General features: G+C 38.9%; 3 protein-coding genes across 5 annotated transcripts; 2 read left to right on the top strand and 1 right to left on the bottom strand.

The window, feature by feature from the left end:
- Positions 1–347: 347 nt before the first annotated feature.
- Positions 348–1886, top strand: LOC306908829 (P2X purinoceptor 5-like; the record flags this gene model as incomplete). The annotated part of the gene is made up of 3 exons (XM_079482044.1): positions 348–421; positions 1513–1654; positions 1761–1886. The coding sequence occupies 3 exons, from the start codon at positions 348–350 to the stop codon at positions 1884–1886; spliced, it is 342 nt and encodes a 113-aa protein (XP_079338170.1).
- A 1700-nt stretch (positions 1887–3586) lies between these two features.
- On the top strand, positions 3587–8481 carry LOC306908898 (P2X purinoceptor 5-like). Of its 2 annotated transcripts, none has more exons than XM_079482168.1 (12): positions 3587–3848; positions 3946–4096; positions 4199–4270; positions 4383–4458; positions 4875–4971; positions 5218–5298; positions 5438–5579; positions 5667–5803; positions 5897–5990; positions 7855–7920; positions 8015–8100; positions 8165–8481. In XM_079482168.1, the coding sequence occupies exons 1-12, from the start codon at positions 3733–3735 to the stop codon at positions 8232–8234; spliced, it is 1188 nt and encodes a 395-aa protein (XP_079338294.1). In that variant the 5' UTR covers positions 3587–3732; the 3' UTR covers positions 8235–8481. The 2 variants fall into 2 exon arrangements, 1 of the variants encoding a protein (XP_079338294.1); XR_013788042.1 differs by having other exon boundaries at positions 3597–3848; positions 7058–7920; positions 8165–8373.
- A 553-nt stretch (positions 8482–9034) lies between these two features.
- Positions 9035–19214, bottom strand: fam222bb (family with sequence similarity 222 member Bb). 2 transcript variants are annotated; one of them, XM_079481691.1, is made up of 3 exons: positions 19185–19214; positions 16752–16876; positions 9035–14113 (listed from the first exon to the last, which is right to left on the bottom strand). In XM_079481691.1, exons 2-3 carry the CDS (start codon positions 16828–16830, stop codon positions 12399–12401), a joined length of 1794 nt encoding a protein of 597 aa, XP_079337817.1. In that variant the 5' UTR covers positions 16831–16876; positions 19185–19214; the 3' UTR covers positions 9035–12398. The 2 variants fall into 2 exon arrangements, with proteins under 2 accessions (XP_079337817.1, XP_079337816.1); XM_079481690.1 differs by lacking the exon at positions 19185–19214 and adding an exon at positions 18526–18710.
- Positions 19215–20762: the final 1548 nt, after the last annotated feature.

Below are 20762 nucleotides of genomic sequence, written 5' to 3' on the forward strand. Positions count from 1 at the left end.
TTTGTTTGGTATAACTATATTACCTTAGTATTTAGTCAAATCTGATCTTACCTTCTGAAGTGATAAGTTTTCCTCCTAAGGGATAAAGACTGGCATATGTGACGTGACTAATTCCAATGGCACTTGTGAAATATATGGCTGGTGTCCAGTTGAAACGAGGAGACGTCCAGAGTAAGGATATTTTATTTTTGAACTTTCATTAAAATTCCCAAATATACTGTTATGAGAAGGTTTTGAGTCCCTTTGACTTCATTTGCTTAATTGTTTTGAGTGCTATAGTTTTTCTAGAGATATTTATACACACTCGTGTCAGAAAAACTTACTGTATGTTCTTGTTTAGCGTGCCAATGCTGAGTGCAGCTGAAAACTTCACGTTGTACATAAGGAACTTCATTCGATTTTCCAAGTTTGATTTCTCAAAGTAAGACATTTTCTTTGATGTATAAAAATCCAGTAATACATGTCGTAAGCAGCTATTGCAGAATCAGCCAATAATTATAATATGCCATCCATATGATTAAAATTATACATTTAATATAATTCCAGGGGTAATTTTTAGGAATAGTTTTAAACAATTGCTTATAACTGTAACGGTCACCAGCAGGAGTGCCCTTGAGAACCACCAGAGGGCACTCCACATCAGACTATTTATCACTCATTCACAAACTACATTTCCCATAACTCACTGCCCGGACTCATCATCACTGATTGCATTCACCTGTGTCTCAACACCCTGTTAGTATCAGCCTATTTATACCATGTTCACTCATTCACAAACTGCGAAGTTTTGTTTAGTGTTTCACTGCATTTCCCTGGTTCCTTGTCTTTTGGTTTTTGGATTTCTTGCCTTGTTCCCTGGATTATGCTACTCTTTTGCCTCTGGTCCCTCCGGTCCCTCCCTCCCTGTCTGTCTGTCTGTCTGTTTCTTTGGATTGTTTTTTGTTTGGACTGCCTGTCTGTGTACGACCCTTACCTGTTTTTTGGATTACGCCTTTGGATTGCCCACAATTAAAGCTGCATTTGGATCTCACCTTCATGTCTCGGAGCAGTTCATGACAATAACGTTTGACCTATAGGTGGTGCTTTCAACAAATATATATATTTATTATATTAATATAAAATTCTTGAATGCTATACTGGCTTTCGTTAAGTTATGAATGGGTCCATGTTAATGTTTTTATGATGTTATTCCGCACTACAGCTCATACCACTTCTCTAGAATATAGAGAATAGTGTCCGGTCCCACTATTGGTTGTTTTAAAAAGGCAGGAGCAACTACATATGTTTCTGTTTTGATGATTTATCAAAATAACCTTAGGTAAAAACAACTTCGAAGAACTTTCGATGGTTTGACATACAGTAAGTTTAGTGACCATTTGATGAAAGCTGTTAAAGATTCTGAAAATATATGATATTTTATCAGTGGTACTGCAACTCAGCTTGTAAAAGTAGAAATTAACAAGGAGGACTAAAACATGCCATTGTGAATGTCTACATTTTTTTTCTTCTCAGATCAAATGTTCTAGAGACAACTGACAGAAAATATTTAAAGAGTTGCTACTATAATGAAACCACAGGACAGTACTGTCCTGTTTTTCGTCTGGGAGACATTGTACAAAGAGCTGGACACAACTTTCAAGACATGGCTGTAGAGGTATGGGAGACACTGTGACATATAATAGCTTACACTTATGTATTATGGGTGCATCTCAGTTTTGTCCTATAAGCAGAGCACAATCTAATGCTGTCGTGTATGCCAGGGTGGCTCAATTGGGATTCGGATTGAATGGCGGTGTGATCTTGATAAAGGATACTCCGAGTGCCATCCTCAGTACAACTTTACACTGCTGAACACCGAAAACACAACAAAATATAAATTAAAGTAATGGATTGATGTGCAAACTAGTTATTTTCAGTTATGTTCTCGTTTTTCTTTCTAAGTAATAATTTAAGTGAGTTAAGTTAAGAATTACAAAGATTAAAATAATTTAATTTTGATATGTTTTATACAGTACAATTATTTTAATGATGATTATTACTGTTGTTGTTCCATTTTTGTCTCGGCAGATATGTTCACTATTTCAAAGGTGCTAATGGAGAGAAATACAGAATTCTTTATACTGTGTTTGGAATTCATTTTGACATCATGGTTTCTGGAGTGGTATGCTAATAATGAATGTAACATAAATGTAACAGATATTCTGTTTATTGTTGTTGTTGTTGTTGTTGTTGTTGTTATTATTGATGATGATGATGTTGATTTTTGTATTTATGTCCAGGCAGGAAAATTTGATATTGTTCCTACCATTGTCAACATAGGCTCGAGTCTTGCTTTATTAGGTGCCGTAAGTATGTGCAGTAAATATTCACAGGATGAACATCCGCATGTGTCATTGCTCTCTGTTTTTATAATGTGACTCATCACTTTACTGCAGCAATAAAATGACCAAACAAAGCCATTGAAGCATATAATTTAAAAAAAATCTGATAGAAAATCAATTTACATTACCATTTATAATTTCCTCTTTTCCTAGTCAAAATAATCCATCTGAAATGTTAATAGCTGCTAACAGATTGTTTGTTCTCCAGGGCTCTATTTTATGTGACATAATACTACTGTACACAATGAAGAGGAGCACTCTTTATAGAGTGACAAAATATGAGACCGTGATCAATCAATGGAAGTATGCATGCTTCTCTTGTACTAGAACTGTTGGTTAATTAAGTAATGCATTATATTTCCAATATACAGTCCTTCATATGTGAAATGCTGTAGTATGAATAAACTTTTATTTGTTATCTTCATAGGAACGGCGATATAGAAAAGAAGCCAGAAGATTCTCTATGAAGAACACGCTCAATAGGCAAAGTTATACCTGTATGAGGAAAAGAGAAAAAACGGTTTATATTGTGTATATATACTAACACTAAAACATATATAGGCATTTAGTAAATACAATTTGATGTAGGCTATATAAATACACAAATAAAGAAAGAGATCTCCCTCACAAAGATGGTTTAAAACTGGTCCACAATTGTAGCTATGCTAAAGCATTTGGAGATGCTTAATAATCCAAAAATATATACCACTATATTTATCCATGACGATTCCAGTGATTAAATGTTAAACAAAACTGTAAAGTTTGACTGTACTATTTTCAACTATTTAATGAAAGGTTTGTTTCAACATATGTTATGTATACTTGTTTATTAAATAAATAAGAATAAAACCACATCAATTTACTAAGAAACTACAGTAGCTTCATTGTCCTTTACAGAGTACTCTGAACTGATCAAAGTTCAGTAATCAAAGCGCTCGTGTACTGAAAAAAGAAAAATATGTATGCATGTAATATTAGATAGGTCTTTTCATATATGCAGTTTTTTCAGGACCCCACTTTTTTGTATGATAAATCAATGAAACCATTCAAATCGATTTCTTTTTTTAACGGAAACAGACTAGACCTACAAAATAGATGCAGACATTTCAATTGCGTTGAAGTTCATTATAGAAGGTCATTAAAAGTTCTTCAGACTAATATGGTCATTCACAAGCAGTAAATAATTTAACTAGCTGAAAAGAAGTGAGTAGGTGTAGAGCGACAACAGCAGAGCGACTGAACGTGCATCTCACCTGTGGTCTAATTTGCAAATCATATTTTCAGCAGGCGAAACCGAAACCTCGTTGATACGTCGCTTTGTTCTTCACGATAAGCGTCTCAGCGAGCAGTTATGACACTACAATCTCTGTTTCATTATACAACTGTCAAATATGTGGTCGCGCAAAACAAGAAAGTGGGAGTTTTATACAGAATATTTCAGCTCATTGTGGTTGGATATCTAATCGGGTAAGAGAAAGTGCGATTTGAGCCCTTAAAAGTGCTTTTAAAGGGACGTTATTATAGGGAACTTAAATGGTTTAATAATCGCGAATTTCGTGAACAGGTGGGTGTGTGTGGTAAAGAAAGGATATCAGGCCATGGATGAAACTATTGAGAGTTCTGTAGTGACAAAGGTTAAAGGAGTTGCGCTCACTAATACAACAGGTACTGGTGTACACCTGTGGGGGCCGGAGGACTATGTCATCCCACAACAGGTGAGTTGCTCTTTAGCTCTAGATGTAAATGAAAAAGTGTTTCTAATAAATGAAGTGTGTATTCGTTGGCTTTATTCTCAGTCAGTCTCATTTTGTGTCCAGGGTGAGCATGTCCTTTTCATAACAACCAATTTTATAGAGACTCCAAAGCAAACCTTAGACACCTGCTCTGAGGTAGGCTAGGACAATTTCTGTCTTTTCGTCTTGATTTCACTAAACTAAGTGTCTGAAATTGGAAAGTGTCCAGGTGTCATTTTTACTGTTAGCGATGGTTGTTTTCATTTAGAGCCCTAAGGTACTGGATGCTGTTTGCAGTAAGAATGAAGACTGCACACCGGGAGAGGCTGTTCTGACCGGAAATGGTATTTAAACAACTGTTTACATTCAGAATGTTTTGTGTTACAATAAAAGTACAAATTCTTAGACGCCATTTAGAATCATCTGCGCTCCCTGATGTCCCACGACTATTGAATTGAATATACAACATTAAATACATTTACTTAGAAGACATATCAGTTGTCAAAATAACTTGAGTAGCTACTAAATTCGCTTTTAGGGCATGAAGACAATTTATACAACCCTTTGTCCTTTTTGGGGCTTGAGAGCTCCAGTAAGATTTTTCAGTTTGAGTGAACTGTGTAAAAACTTGTGTAAATAAATGGCAGATGTTTTAATTCCCAGAACAAAGTTCAATGTTCAATTGTGGAAATAAAACACTTCCTGAATTTGCTGTGATGTAAAAACCTCCTTTGATTCATTCATTCGTTATTCTCTTTAGGAATAAAGACTGGCATATGTCTGAAAAAGGAGAGAAATTCTACTGGCATTTGTGAAATATATGGCTGGTGTCCTATTGAAATCACCCAGCCACCAAAGTAAGAACATTTTCCATCAATTCTTCGCGTTTTGTTTAAATCGCCGCTAGATGTCAGTAAAGAAAACTGTTAAAGGAAGTTAGAAGAAAAAGCAAGGTTGTCATGCATAAAAACGACGTGTTCTTGAACTAAAGAAGTTAGTTGCTTTCCTAAGCATCAAGCTCAATAAACCATACAAAACAATATAGCCCAGGCTCTCATATATTAATGCTCAAACAGATATGATTCTTTTTCCTTTTTGTATAGGGTTCCACTGCTGGGAAAAGCTGAAAACTTCACCTTATATATAAAGAACTTCATTAGATTTTCCAAGTTTAACTTTTCAAAGTAAGACACAACTGTATGCTGTATATTGTTTATACAATGTATATTATATAGAAAGTCCTGGTAAACAATATTATTTTACTGACCCATTTTATTCTCACAGTAGGCTATTGTGTCTGTCTGAAATATTTTCTTCTTTTAGATCAAATGTTCTAGAGACAAACAATGAAACGTATCTAAAGAGCTGCTTGTATGATAAGATTCATCATCCATACTGTCCCATATTTCGACTGGGTGATGTTGTGCGCAAAGCTGGACACAACTTTCAGGATATAGCTGTCCTGGTAAGAACAACCGCAATTTTTACATACAGTATATCCATAAATCCGCCATTTCATCTTCTGTACGTTATTTATTTAATATAATAACAGGGTGGTTCAGTTGGGATTCTGATTGAATGGCGGTGTGATCTTGATAGAGGATATTCAAAGTGTCATCCTCAATACAGCTTTACAAGTCTGGACACCAGCTCGACACCCAGTTCAGTAACAGCTGGATATAACTTCAGGTGACAGACCAACAAAATGACTTTGAGTGCTGCGTAATCACATGTCAGTGTTTCCTGTAGAACTGACAGTAGCTTCATAACTTCTTTCTACAGATATGCTCGCTATTTCGAAAATGCTGCTGGGGAGGTGCACAGGAATCTGTATAAAGTGTTTGGAGTTCATGTTGACATCATTGTTTATGGAACGGTATATGTAACTATATGGCAACATTACAAGAAAATGTAACAGAACATTTTATTGTATATCTGTGGCCAGATTATGTCCAAAAGTGATCTCTAGAGGGCATATTTGCACAATATTTGGGTTCAATTAAACCTTCAAAATATGAGATGTGGTACAAATTAGAGAAAATACTAATCATGGTTAGGGTTGTTTATTTGACAAAATAAGGCAAACTACTGAATATGAGAGTCTACAACTTTTAATCTAATCAACAAAATTGCATAGAAAAATTAAAACACTCCAAATTTGTATCTCTTGTTTTGGACTAAAAACAATTCTCCTTTTTTGCATCTGTGGTTTTAAATAAAAAAAATATAAGTCCCCAGCCTGTTTCTACATATAGCCTAATTAGTAAAGTGGGGTAGGATTCTTAAACAAAAAATAAAGGAGACAAATATGACTGCAGGTCAATAATCAAACTGTTACATTTGTGACATTGACCATCAAATCTCTCTGTGAGCATCTAAAGATCCTACTGACCTCTGTTTCCACCGGTCTCTACTCTTTCTCTGCTGATGTCTCCTCTGCAAAAACTCTAAAATCAACAACCCGCCTGACTCTCGTACTCTCTTTAAAACCTTCTCTGCTCTTCTTTGCCTGCCTGCCCCTCACCTTCATCGGACTTAACAGCTGATGATTTTGCATCTTTCTTCGTAAAGAAAACGATCACCATCAGCAGTCAGTTCTCTGCGCCGCCGCCTCTCCAAACCCCCGACACATGCTCACTCCCCTTTTTTTCTTATCTGAAGATGACATTTCCAAGGTCATTTCTTCTAAACAACCGACTACCTGCCCGCTAGATCCCATCCCCACCCATCTCCTCCAGCTGTCGATCCTGCTCTGACCCACATTATCAACTCAGTCTCTCACCACTGGTACATTTTCCAGTGACCCGTATTACCCCGCTTCTGAAGAAACCTACTCCTAATCCTGCACTGTTAGATAGCTACAGACCGGTATCTCTCCTCCCCTTCATTGCCAAAACTCTTGAGCGTGTAGTATTTAACCAGCTCTCCTCCTTTCTCATGCAGAACAACCTCCTGAACAGCAACCAGTCTGGTTCTGAAACATGGCTTTTCCTATCACTGCTATGCAGATGACGCATTTCAGCATGCCTGAATGACATTTCGCTCTGGATGGAGGACCATCACCTGTAGCTGAACCTTGCAAAGACAGAACTGCTTGTAATCCCAGCCGACCCAAAGATTACTCAGAACCTCTCCATTGAACTAGTCTCATTAACCATCACACCTTCCAGAATGGTCAGAAACAGGGATGAAGGATATCTTGTAGTGCCATCCCAAAAAGGGAAAAATCACTCTCATCATGTACCTTCTCTGGATCTGTTCCACATTTGTGGAATGATCTGCCAGCTGTTAGCAGATTCTGTAGCCATCTTTAAGAATCGTCTGAAAACATATCTGTTCCGTCAGCATCTGACCAATTAGTTCTGACTTCTATCTCTTCTGTTCTCTACTCTTTCTATCCTTAAAAAAACGTAGCTTTGTATATGGTAGGCAATATGAGACCAGTTTTACTGCACTTATGCTTTTGGTTGTCCTTATGTTGTTCCAATTGCTTCTATTGTTTACCTCATGTGTAAGTCACATTAGATTAAAGCAACTGCCAACTGCAACAATCATATTGTCATAAACATTAATCAGAAGGTTTTGTATAAGCCTGTTTAATACAGTCCCAAAAAGTAAACTTAATACCCAAATAATGTTTGATTGATCTTTTCAATGTATGAAGAAAAACTATAGGTAAAATAAATAATTATTTGTAAGTGCATTTGCTCTCAAACTAACATAAATGTTGTCTTTTCCAGGCAGGACAATTCAATATTATTCCTGCTGTTGTCAACATAGGCTCAGGTCTTGCTTTAATGGGTGTTGTAAGTATGACCATAAACCATATTTTCACATAGGCCATATATCAAACCTCCAAAATGTACTATAGATATTAATTGTAAATAACACTTTTCCCAGGGTGTATTCATCTGTGATATGGTACTACTGTACCTGGTGAAACGGAGCACATTGTACAGAGAGAAGAAATTTGAGACTGTGAACAGGTATGTTACAAAAAATAGTGTCACATGGTCAGTAAATGCAACTTCTCATTGTGCACCTCCACAGAACTGAAATCAAAACAGAAGAGCCAAAAGAAGAGTTTTCACAGCAGGCCGTCCTTCTGACTGATCGGTAGAGGTGGAATAGAGGAATGCCACGTACACAGCAATGTTTCAAATCTTATTTATGAATCTCAATACGTTCGGTTATTGTCAATATATTATTTATAATATGTTATTGTACTGTACACATTCAGAAGTAAAAAAATTGCCGTGAAACATTTCTCTGATGTTTCTTTTATTTGCACCAATGTGACGTGGTAAAGAATGAGGTCCAAAGGCAAATTCTGTCATTAATAAATCTCTAGTAGTTCTAAACCGGTATAAAAATTGTTGAATTTAATTCCCACCTCTATCCTTTGAAGATGGCACAGTTTAGTAAGAAGCCAATTAGAGGCGTGTCAGATAAACGCCCCTGGGGTTACCTCAGTTTAGACACAAGTGCCAAATCTGTCAAAAAGTCCTGTGGGTGGTAATCCTTGTGAAAATAAAGTGTTTTTTGTTTCTCAGCACCTCTAAACCCCCTTAACAAGATTATAATTGAGCCCACAAGAACAGCAAGTACCACGCTGTTGTAACCATACCATAATTCGAACTAGATTTAACATTTGATTTCTGAGTGAAACAGGATTTTTATTAAATAATTTAGAACAGACAAGATTTCATTAAATCCGTTCATTTGATTGAATGTTTTGTGCTCCTTAAGAATTGGACCTCAAAGAAAAAAAGACCCCCAAAACAAAATGGCTGTTGGTTAACAATGTAGTTGTTTTCAATAAAGAATATACATTCTGTCCATATATCATAAATAATTAAATGTATTCATGGATAGTCAATGTCGAACCCCAACAGTACAAGGATGACACAAACACACTTTGCAAATGCAATTCAAACTTTATTTTGGTTAGAGGGGAATGTTTGTGCAACACGTTCCTGAAAAAATGCGTATCTGGAATGACAGTTTTCGGTTTCACGAAACAGGTGCACACTGCTACCATTCAAGTGACATTTTGTTCTTTGGTGGAACAAGATGAAACACACTCAACTCCTCCTAACGCGCACTCCCGTAGTTTCAAACTACCATTGTGTTGTTTTCAGAAGGGAGAGGGGGCATGGGGTGATGGGGACAGGAGTACATGTGCTCCAAAAGACAAAAGACCTTTCTAGAGCATTCCTTCGAATGTTTCAAGGACACTAGGGAGTTAAGCAGCGTAGCTCTCGCCACCTAAACTAGTGAATCAGCAGCATCTATTCTCATCCAAACAAATCTTGCACCTGGAGCAGCACGTTGTGTTCATATTTGTGTGTTTTTTTAACGATATCAGTAGTTTTAAAGTAGATCGGTCCCTCGTTCGTGGGCAGTGCACTACGTCTGTGGAACGTGCACTAGCGCCGGTCTATTTTCCGTCCTGACGGTCACATACACGCGGTCCACGTCAGCCCAGAGGAGGCACTTCACATAGAGATAGTAACTATTAAAAGAGTAACCTGACTTTGTACTCTTGAGCTGTAACAAGGCATGAAATGAGGAACGAAAGAAATGCAGGAAGTCGAAACGTTCAAGCTTTACAACGACACAGGCGAATGTAATAACTTATTATGTCCGCTGATGCTATTAACAATATTGCATTGCAAAAAAGGCATAATATAAATTAGATCTCAACTCTATCCTCACAACACTTATAAGAAATAACTTTGTAGTCGGAATAAAAATAGCAGCTTTGTGGGCAAAGTATAATGACAAAAAGTGAAAACTAGACCTACTCGTATCGAAAACCGCAGGTCTGTGATGCTCAGCCTAGTCGTATAACACACGCGTTTCTGTTTAACGGGTATGAGCTGTTTTCCCATGAAATAAAATATAAGATTTCAAAATGTTTTGCTGCAAACAGAGATACACGTCCTGGAAACTATAACTTGACATAGTCTGAATGTGACAATTGTTACAGCCCAGTACTACACATACATTAAAATGCTAAATACAAAAAATCATCGGGAGTCTGAGTTTACAGTTTCACAAAAACAAATGTAGCTAAATATTAATTTATATTCTACACCATGCCTATAGTCAAGGACAATTCAAGGATCAAACAGTTAAGGCTTTTGAGGGGCAAACAGGGAGGTTACGATACCGGGTGTCACAGCTCCACCGGTTTGCTCATCAGCAGTTGCTCCACCCGTTACACCAGAGTCTGACTTTACACATGCTCCACTGACAGATGACCTGCATTGATAAAGGTGGAGAGACTCGTTCAACGCCTGTAAGGGTTTGAGAGGGGAATATGAGAAGAGGCACAGGTAGACCTGAGAAAGAGAGAAACTCTTCACGGGAGTTAAACTGTGGAGCATGGGATGTATCAACTACAGAGCTTGAATGGATATAACATTACAAAAACTAAATTCACCTGTATGTGGTTTCAATCCATATGCTGTTGCTAGATTTGTGAAGAAATTTTGTACGAAACTTGACAGTCTTCTGACTACGTGCTTTTAAGATCATAACTGAAGATGCTAATTTAATATTGAACATAATTTCCTTGTTGTTTTCATCTGTGTAGTAACTTACTATGATGCACTTTTTTAAATTCTGCACGCAAACACTATCTATAGGAAAAACATTATAAATAATGAATTGAATTTCGATCTTTTTCTTACACAAAGCTAACATACTAAAAAAAAATTTAATATTGACAACAGTGCCTTGTTGATGAAAGACATTCACTGAAAATTTTCACTGCGTGACAAAGCATACTGCTTAAATGACGTGTGTGTCACAGCATACATATTCAGCAAAACATTGAGGGCAGTTAAACTATTTTCGTTTCACTTTTGGTCAACTATTGCTTTAAAAAACTATTTTTTGTTAAGGTTACATCCCCATTTAAAAGAAAAAAGTCACAGTCACCGGAATTTCAGCTATTTTCTATAAATATGAACATGACACATCAAGAACCTTCAGTGGGTGGAAAATACATCGGTAGGGTTCAGTTGACAGACAACAGCATGTGACGGAGACGGAAGTGATCTCGCCAGGGAAGAGCAGTATGGTGTTAATGATGGAGCAAAAGCAGGGAGCCAATCCAGCATAAAAGCCGTTCACATGGGCTAATCACACCTCTCAGTTACAGTCTCACAGCATCGAAGCCACAGGCCAACCCGTGGTGCTCATTTATATTGCGCTTACGCCAACACGCTTCCATCGTCTAACTATGGTCAAGGACATCTTCACCTCCAAAATAACAAATCGGGACGATAAAAGAAAATTAAGGTCGTCTGTTAAACATTGGTCCACCGTAAGAAGCCTGCCAGCACTGCCTTCAATGAAATTCACATAGTAACAATTGAATTGAGAGAAATAAAAACTCTAACTTATGTTATTAGGGCATAGCACAAGTCCCCAAGCAATTTCTCTCCGAACCCTATTAGGATATTGAAAACGAAATAAACGAAACCAAAGGATAGAGTGTTAGATGACACTTCGATGGAAAATCAACTCTTTACACGATGCGGCTTGACAGCCACAGTGTGTAAACTCCATCCAAGACTTTAACCTGATTAATGTTCAACAGTCTGAAAAAATAAACAGTCTTGTCATATGTGCATATCCCAGTATCAATTTTGCACTTTCAAATAGATTCAAAATGAGTTACAAAAGCACAATATGTAAACATTGAGAGGAAATAAAATCGTCAAATCAACCTCTATACATTGTACATGTACGCTGTTAGCTTAAATGGAAGAAACAGCCAAATGTTTCAGTATTTTGGCACCCCTTAAATGTCTGCAGAAACCTGTTAAGAGTTAGTACTTCAAATCTCAAGTAGGCCTAAACTACACACAAAAAACATTTACCGAGAATTCTGCTTCTTAGATATTTCATAAATGTGGAACCAAAAAGAAGTAAGCTAATGCGTCACGTGATCTTTTCCATTCATATTATACAGAGCAGATAGGACTGGATAAAAACAAACTGTCTGGTGGAGGAAAAATGAAATACATGCCTACATTTTAACGGCTACTCATTAAAATCTAAACTAGTAAAATATAAAAATGTAAAGTGGCACATGGTTACGTGGTGTACAATAGGGGTTCAGTTTTGTGGTAGTCACATAAATCATCATCATACAGGCAACATTCAGTAGATCACTCGCAAGACCAAGAACAAAATGCAAATGGTGGGGGGGGGGAGCGGTTCGCATCTGAACTAACACTGTATAACGTTAGCATGAACTGGCCGCTGCTCATCTGTAACCTGGGTGGTGAATGTGCACATTTCTACTATCACCTGAATCTGTGGCCCTGCTGACTGAGGCTCTGTGCATCTTTGCCAATGTGCCTGGATTCTGCGCTCGGAAACATGGCGGCTGGAAGTCACCTCCCATGTACTCCATGCCCTGCATCAGGTTGGTCTGACTGGAGTTGGAGGCCCCGGACCGGTACTGAGCCCCGGGGGTGCAGTCTATTGAGGCCCCTGAGAGGCCCCCATGGAACGGCCCCACCAGGTCTTGAGACCCTGAGCTGTCACTGTTCGGCGTGGGCAAGATACTGTTCCAAGGAGGCTGAATGTAATGACCGTTGCTATAACTCAAGGCCCCCGGCATTCCATTGACTGGAGGAGATGGCGTCGGTTTGTCGGTAGGGGGCTTCAGGTTGAAAGGTTGACCCATGCACACGTCCTGCGGGTAGTTCATGCCCTTTGGGAGGAACCCGGGCCGGACCAGGCCCTCTCTCTTGGCTTGATGAGATCCCTCTGCAAGATGTTGAAGGTGCGCCAGCTGATGCTGGCCCCAAGGGCCCTGTTGGCGATGTTGCTGGGGTAACTGGGGCTGAGAGTGCTGCTTCATATCATTGTGGTAGATTGGCATTCGATTCAACACAGCGATGTCAGGTAACGGTAACCCAGGGGTTCGACCGGCATTGTCGGAGTTAATGAGAATGCAAGATGGTGGAGGGCCCACGACAGGGTTATGGATGCACACCCGAGAGCTCGCGTTGATGAGCTGGTTACGGCTGATAGGGCTGGGGTTGGCAATCTGTCCTTCACACACAGAGGTAGAGCCCATGCCAGCCCGAGCCTGGCAGAATTGGTTGATCTGATTGACGATGCTGCTCAGGTCACTTGGCCGGTTCTGGTGCAGGCTGGCGGCCATGGACAGCGGAATGGTTGAGGTAGACACAGTCACATTGGGAGGGGCGTCGGCATCGGGTAGCTTCCGTGGGATTTGCAGACCCCCTAGGGGCTGCTGCAAAACTCCGGGGGCTGGAGGACCAGCGCACGTGGCCTGCGGCATGGGTTGGGATTGAGAGAACCCCTGGGGGTGCTGCAGGTTGACCGACTGCGCCCTATCAGGCAGATGCCCGAGTCCCTGCGGGCCTGGCAGCTGCTGTTGCTGCTGCATGAGAGTCTGTTGGTGATTTAGGGCATGGTGAGCCTGGCTCTGATGCAAGGTCTCCTGATGGGCCAGGCTCTGCTGCGGTTGTAAACTGGCCTTCTGCTGTTGCAGGGATTGCGAGTGCACCTGCAAGGCCTGAGAGTGAGCGAGATTCTTCTGGCCTAAAGGCGCCTGCGACTGAGGCAGAGTCTGAAGGTGTGGAACAGTGTGAGGAACGTTTAAAGTGCTGGAATTAGCATAATGCCCGCCGTGCGGGTTCATGATGAGCTTGGGGAGAAAACGGGCTCGGCCGCCTTCGATGTCCTTGAGAATTCCTTTGAAGGGGACTTTGACGATGGCCAAGAGGCCCGTACGTGTGTTCACCTGAGGCGGGTAGGGGCTGTAGCGCTGGCTGGAGGTGTCGAGACCGTTCACGGTGCGGCGGATGTGCTTCCTCTGAGGTACTTTAACGCTGTTGGGGAAGATTTTTATAGTCAGTGGATTATTGGCAACTTTCTTAGCATAGGCATCCAATTCCGCTGGGGTAGGATAGTGTGGTGATCTTCTCCTCTGTGTAGTGTCCCCTGTGAGCAAGAGAAGGGGAAAAAAGTAAGGGTATTAGACTAATTGTGGGGTTTATAGGCCCCAGCAGAACAGGGTCACCAACAACCAGCAGAACACTACAGTTTACGCTGAAAAAAAATGTGTCACAGATGGGCCTATCAAGTATAGACTGCGTAAAAATAAAGAGAGCAGTTTGGTTTCAGACGTGTCAAGCATTTGACGTTTGGTTTAGTCACAAGGTTGTTTACTTCTGCTTTAGTGAATCAATATAGAAATTAATCAAATGATGCAAGATCACACCATCAAAGGTGGGAACATGGCTCATTTGGTCTTGTTTTACAGTGAGGGAAATCATTATTTGATCCCCTCTGAATTTGTAAGTTTGCCTGCTTACAAATAAATTAAGGGTCTATAATTTTAATGGTAGGTTAATTTTAACTGATAGAGACAGAATATCAAAAAGAAACAAGGGGGAATTGTTTTGTCAAGGTTATAAATTGATTTGCATTTCAGTCAGTGAAAGAAGTATTTGATCCCCCACTAACCAGCAAGGATTCTAGCTCCACAGACTGGTTATGTGCCTATATGGACCACAGATTAGTCCTGTCACTTTAAGAAAGTACTCCTAAATTTTCTTGTTATGTATATAAAAGATGCCTGCTAACAGAATCTGTATCTTCCATTTCAACCTCACCACCACCATTGTAAAGACCAAATAGGTTTCAAAGGATGTCAGGGACAAGATTGTAGACCTGCACAAACCTTGAATAGGCTACAGACATAAACTTGGTTAGAGCAACTGTTGGTGCGATTATTTACTATTATTTGGAAATAGAAGAAAAACAAAATAACTATCAATTTGTCAGGAGCTCCCTGGCAGATTTCCCCAATGGGGTAAGGATGTTCAGCCCAGAACTACACGGAAGAAACTTGTTAATGATTTCAAGACAGTTGGGACCACAGTTAGCAAGCAAACCATTGGTAACATGCTAAACCACAATAGATTTAAATCCCTGCAAGGTCCTCCTGCCCAAGAAGGCCCATCTGGCTTAACATCAAATAATTCAGAAAAGGCTTTTTCTGAGACCGAAACAAAAGGCAAAAAGTAGACAACTGCTTTAATTTGAAAACATTGACTGCAGAAAACAGGGTAACCGTTAGTTCTCTTCTTTCCCTGAAAATCATGTACCAATCCTACTTTGCACTAGTTAAAAGATTCTTTAACCCTATTTAATAAACAAATCATAGATATTCTTCCAGAGCAACACAGAAAAGTGTTCTTAATAGCCACGAGTCTAATAGGTCTCAAGACAGAAAGCATTCAGACAGCAATCTGCTTTAAACAATATGATTCTGTTCCTATAATTTACACATTGATCAATATCTACATACTGTACCTACCTCAGTGTTTCTTAAACTTTTCTGGCCATTCCCCGCTTTGGAGGTAGGGTAGGGGTCCGAGCCCCACCCGTCCCCAATAGCCAAAAACAAAATGGTAATAAACTTTAGGCCCACTGTCTGTCTTGGTTTTCTCTGCCTGTGCCGAATCCCAGTTTTCATTTCATTCCATGTCACAAACCTCTGACATAAATCATTCTGGCAATTTATTTGCAATCTGATGTTGTTTTAAGTAAGGCTTACATTTAAATGTCGTTGTTTTGTTTTGAGTGTATGGTCAATAATAAAGTAATTAATAGAGATAGGCACAAAAATGACAAAATGTCCACCCATTTGTCGCACCCCACTTGTCATGTGTCTATTCCCCACCAGTGGGGCCCGCCCCACACTTTGAGAAACACTGACCTACCTTAACAATGATTTGCTAATAGCAGTAAGTGAATGATCGTGACAGAAAGACAGTAATGTACTGGATTTTAACTGAGCAGTGTGCAGCTGAAGCGGTTTACCAGAAAAGAAATATTTATATTTTATCGGCTGTAATTTATTGGCCTAAATTTGATTATTGACCGATACGATAACATAAAAAATTATCCTTAATCAGCTGAAACCGATATGGCCGATAATTTATCGTACATCCCTAAATAAAGCAGCTGTATTTGTCAATGAATTTAAATACTAATTCTAAATACAAACAAAAATAATTAACAATATTAGCTGTCAAATGTAATAACATTGATGTGGCAATAATTGCTCGAATTGTTATAGTGGTATTCTTTTTTGACACTGTATAATATTATATTATAAAAACAGGTCGGACAAATTAAATGAACATAAAACTTCAAAATGTTCCTTTGAAAGTAACAAAAAACACCTCAACTGAAACAGGATATAAATGCAAGTCACACTGTAAACAAACTAAAATTGTAAACTTGCAGGTTTTTGTCCAGATTAAAATGTCAAATATTTGACCTGTTTTAGTATAAATGTCTTTCTTACAGTATTTTCAAGAGTTATGCAAAATCAAAGTCCATGCTTTGATTATGCAGAAGTCACTCTCGTGTAATGTCTTTTTCATTTATACTCAAAGCAAGAAGCGTTTTCATTCAGCCCTCCCATCGACATAATAAATAAAATAAAGCCTACATCTGGGTGTGAAACAAGGATTTGGGTCAAAATATTCATACTGTGTGGAACTCAAAGCATGCAGTCTAATCAGAGCTCGATCTGTAGGAACAGAGAATGTTAATGAGCGCTTACATTTCTGAAGTCCAGTGTTCATCTGCATGTGAGAGAGAAGCTGGTGGGAGGGGTCTGATACCGGCAGACAGGCCAGCATGTCACGCTGAGACTAGTGTAACATTGGACTCTCGCTCCTCATCACACTGTGAAGGAAACAGTCGCGTCAGGAACAAAAATGGAATTATCCATCACTTAAAATACATGGTGTAAAAAAAGAAACATAAGCTATTTTCTCCTCCGAGAGCATCGACGGAGACATTAAAGTGATCTAATTTTATGTGCAGGTGTGATGGAACACACGCTACAATGGGAGTTAATGAGGGTAATAAATTATTAGGGGGAAAACGTCTAGTTTAATCAGCGGTGGTTTGGCGCAACAGCGCAGCCGAAGTTACCCCTTGTGAAACAAAATAGCTGATAAAACTGGGATTTGGGAAATACTTTAGCTGGTCAGACTGGGGGGACCAACTAGACCAGCACAGGAATCACGAGCAATCTGCAGAATGAAAATCATCACGTCATGGGATCCAAACAAGGCAGGTGCTACTGAATAGACCACGGTAGTCCGCAAACAACATGATTTATTGCCGGCAGCAAGAAAAACGACATTCACGGCAGCATACAATGCCCTACCCTTGGTAATTTACCTGAACATCCATCAAACGCAGGAGCAATAGATCTCTGTAATTGCCTCATTGTATCCATTTATTTAAATATCATGCATTCATCCATGACCTTTTTAAATAGCTCTCTAACAGCTGGTGTCAGGGCCTACGGTGCACACCCTGCAGTTTAAGTGTCAGGAGTGCGATGCAAACGCATTCTCCCGTCTGCCTGGCAGGTGCCCAGGGGCACGGCAGGGGATGCCGCAACACGACCACAGGCCACACGCTCCCAGCTGACTCTTCCAATCGGAGATGTGCAGGTGTCAAAAAGTGCAGGCGAGAGAGAGCCTGACATGTTCCAAGCACCCAACCCCCAGCATTTTTCATCCGGGAGCTGGGTTTCATTTTTCAGTGAAGGTGTTATCAGATGAAGCCGAGATATATTATATCTTTAAAACTGTGATCCGCAAAGAATCAGAGGGCAGAGCCATCTACTCACATCACCCTCAAAATGACTCAATAAAAAAGGGCATGTGTGTTTATTTAGGTGGTGATCTTCAGCAGACCTTTGAACTGGGCCTTATATCTAACCACAATAGTTTATAGCTTTTAAGATTAAACAAAATAGTTCGGCCAGCAATGTTTGGTACTACTAAAATCTAGCTGACACACATTAAAACAGGCTTAGATTTCTTACAGCTACACTGCAAAACTATGAAACACACCATTTCATCAACACGCTTGTGAAAAACAAGAACCACTTTAAGTGTATAGTATAACGTGATAAGATATGCATTTTGCTGTATCATCCGCCCTACAGTAAATCTGCTAGCGACACAACTTTGCCTAGCCACAAGCTATATACATAGTAATGATCTCGGAGATTAACACTCACAGGGACACTAGGGCACCATGGACACACATCTACTAGATAACATGCAGCAACTTCATTGGCGGTTTGTTGTGTTCATCAGATTCCCATCTAACTAGCCAACAAGCTAAGGCTAAAGTAAAACGTAACTGGCGTGAGATTTCACCCTGTCTTTAGATCTCTGCTCTACACTTGCTACTGCCACTAGCATATAGCATCTGTCTTCTTTGTGCGAGCCACTGCCCGGCGTTAAGCTCGCAGTTACTTCAAATCGCGTAAATATGCCCACATCGGAAATGTCAAAAGTGTAACTTACTCTCTGGCTTCGGGATGAGACGCGCGATTGTTTAAAATAGCATTTTGCTGGGTTCTTTCGGCACCTGCCCTCTTGTTGTGTCGATTAAGCGCTTGTCTAGTCACTGCTACTGCCCAGTGCCCACTGCTGCAGCCTGTCCGCGCATGCGCGCTGAGCTTTTCCCACGTGTCTTCCTTGCTGAGGTCGGAGAAACGCGAAGGGAACTTGGTTTCAACGCGGCACCTACTGGATTGGAATTACATTGCGCCCATCATTTCCTGACCAATGCATTTTTTAATGCTTAATACGCTAATAATAGATTCATTGAAGTCACATGGTTATTTTTATTATTTAAGAGACATTTAAACTAACGATTCCTGTCCACGAGCCTATCAAATGATGTAAGATCCGTTTATTTCACACCGTTTACCAAAGCTTATTGTATTGAAAAATGAATCCATGCAAAGCATTGATGACTACATACAAGAAGTACTAGCATGTTTTTAACGTGATATTATGGTAGTGGTTACATATAACCATCTACAAATGACTACAATACTGTCGCAGGATTTTCTGTTTAACATATATTCACAATAATATCGGTATAAAGATTCTCATATGTCATGAAACGTGATATCATTTAAAGTGCAATAAAACGTGAAATACGAATCGATATTTACCGTACTTATGACAACACACTGTCCCTGTTTACAAACCTAATACGCTAACTACGTATATAACATTTAAGGCACCACACGCGCACTCAAATGCTGTCTATGTAGTCAGTTCACTAGGTTTTCAGACACAATCCATACCGCATCACGTAACGTTACTTCCTGTCGGGACACGATCCGTAACACCTGCACGATCCGTTCTGAGCATGCGCGCAATATACGTATTAGAAAACGTCCTGGTTTTCCTACACTATTGGTACAATTTTCGGTAGTAATTAAAGCTATTCCCTCTGGGCTTATTAATTTAATGTGCAGCCACCTGACTTATAAAGTTGAAAATAAAGACTACGATCTCCTTATAAATGGTAAATACATGTTTGATAAAAAATGTACTAACAAAGATATAAGACAAGTATTTAACGAACAAAAGAAAGTTACTCCAAGAGGGAAATTTTACTGGAATTCAATTTTAAGAGATGTTAATTGGAGAAAAGCATGGCTGCTCCCTTACAAATGTTGTATTTCTAATAAAGTAAGAGAAATTCATCTGAAGATCTTACACAAAATATATCCAACTAATATGTGGCTTTCTAATTTTATGGATATTGGGAAAGAATGTTCCTTTTGTAACAACTGTGAGGAATCCTTAAATCATTTGTTTGCTGATTGCCTAAGAGTAAAGTCATTTTGGAAAGATTGTTTTTTTACTTTTTCAGTTAAAATTAATCTAACGATATCTGAATGTGAAAGAAATTATTTGCTATTTTGAGAATGATGATAAAAATATTCAAAATTGTGTAAATTTTCTCATCTTGAATGGAATAAATGTAGATTGTCAAAATCTCCTCCTTTACACAAGGTTTACTCTAACGAACTCATTCTGTTAATGAAGTCTCTTAAAATGGTTAAAAACTCAAAAGCTATGTCTATTGTAAGATATTATGAATCTGTATTTGGCGTCTTGTGAATGTCTCTTTTTATTTTCATTTATTTTTTTTATTTTTTTTCTTTAATCATCTTTGGAGTTTATGTTACTCATGCCTGTTTTTACTGTAATGTTATTTACATGTTCTAAAAAAAAGAAAAATAAACACTATTGGTACCACGCACGTTTGAAACGTTTGACGGCACAACTGGCGGCATATTTTTTGTATTTGCATATTTTTTGCTAACGTTACACAGTTAAACCGTTCACGGCGAGTCTGTTTTAATGCTCTTAAATGTTGCTTACCTTACCATGATTACGATGTGTTTATGTGCTTGCCAATCCAAAATAATAGAGTTGTTACATGAACATAGATGCTTTTGGTTACATGTGGAATAAAGTATTTTTATCGACTGCAAATCTTCAGTTTCCTCCAAACTCCATTTTGCGATTCATTGCTGCATCATGTCTATTAACCTTACGGGTTTGTGTCGTTTTTTTAATTAAAATCTGATAATACTATTAACTTTAAATGTAGTAATTTATTAGTATGGGTCTTTATAGGCTAATATCTATCCATTTAATCTTATATAAGATTAAAATTGAATCTTAAATAATCCCTTCAATGGCGTTTACAGAAGCCAATAAGGAACATAACA

This window comes from Barbatula barbatula (genome assembly GCF_947034865.1).
Source record: "Barbatula barbatula genome assembly, chromosome: 19".
Taxonomy (NCBI): Eukaryota; Metazoa; Chordata; class Actinopteri; order Cypriniformes; family Nemacheilidae; genus Barbatula; species Barbatula barbatula.

What these genes read in the sequence shown, in the direction of transcription:
- fam222bb (XM_079481691.1), bottom strand. Translation starts at nt 16,830, where the DNA reads ATGCTGGCCTGTCTGCCGGTATCAGACCCCTCCCACCAGCTTCTCTCT. An exon ending in GAACACTGGACTTCAGAAAT is followed by an intron (nt 14,114 to 16,751) that starts GTAAGCGCTCAT and finishes TCTTGCTCACAG; the next exon opens with GGGACACTACACAGAGGAGA.
- LOC306908898 (XM_079482168.1), top strand. Translation starts at nt 3,733, where the DNA reads ATGACACTACAATCTCTGTTTCATTATACAACTGTCAAATATGTGGTC. An exon ending in GTGGTTGGATATCTAATCGG is followed by an intron (nt 3,849 to 3,945) that starts GTAAGAGAAAGT and finishes TTTCGTGAACAG; the next exon opens with GTGGGTGTGTGTGGTAAAGA. An exon ending in ACTATGTCATCCCACAACAG is followed by an intron (nt 4,097 to 4,198) that starts GTGAGTTGCTCT and finishes TTTTGTGTCCAG; the next exon opens with GGTGAGCATGTCCTTTTCAT.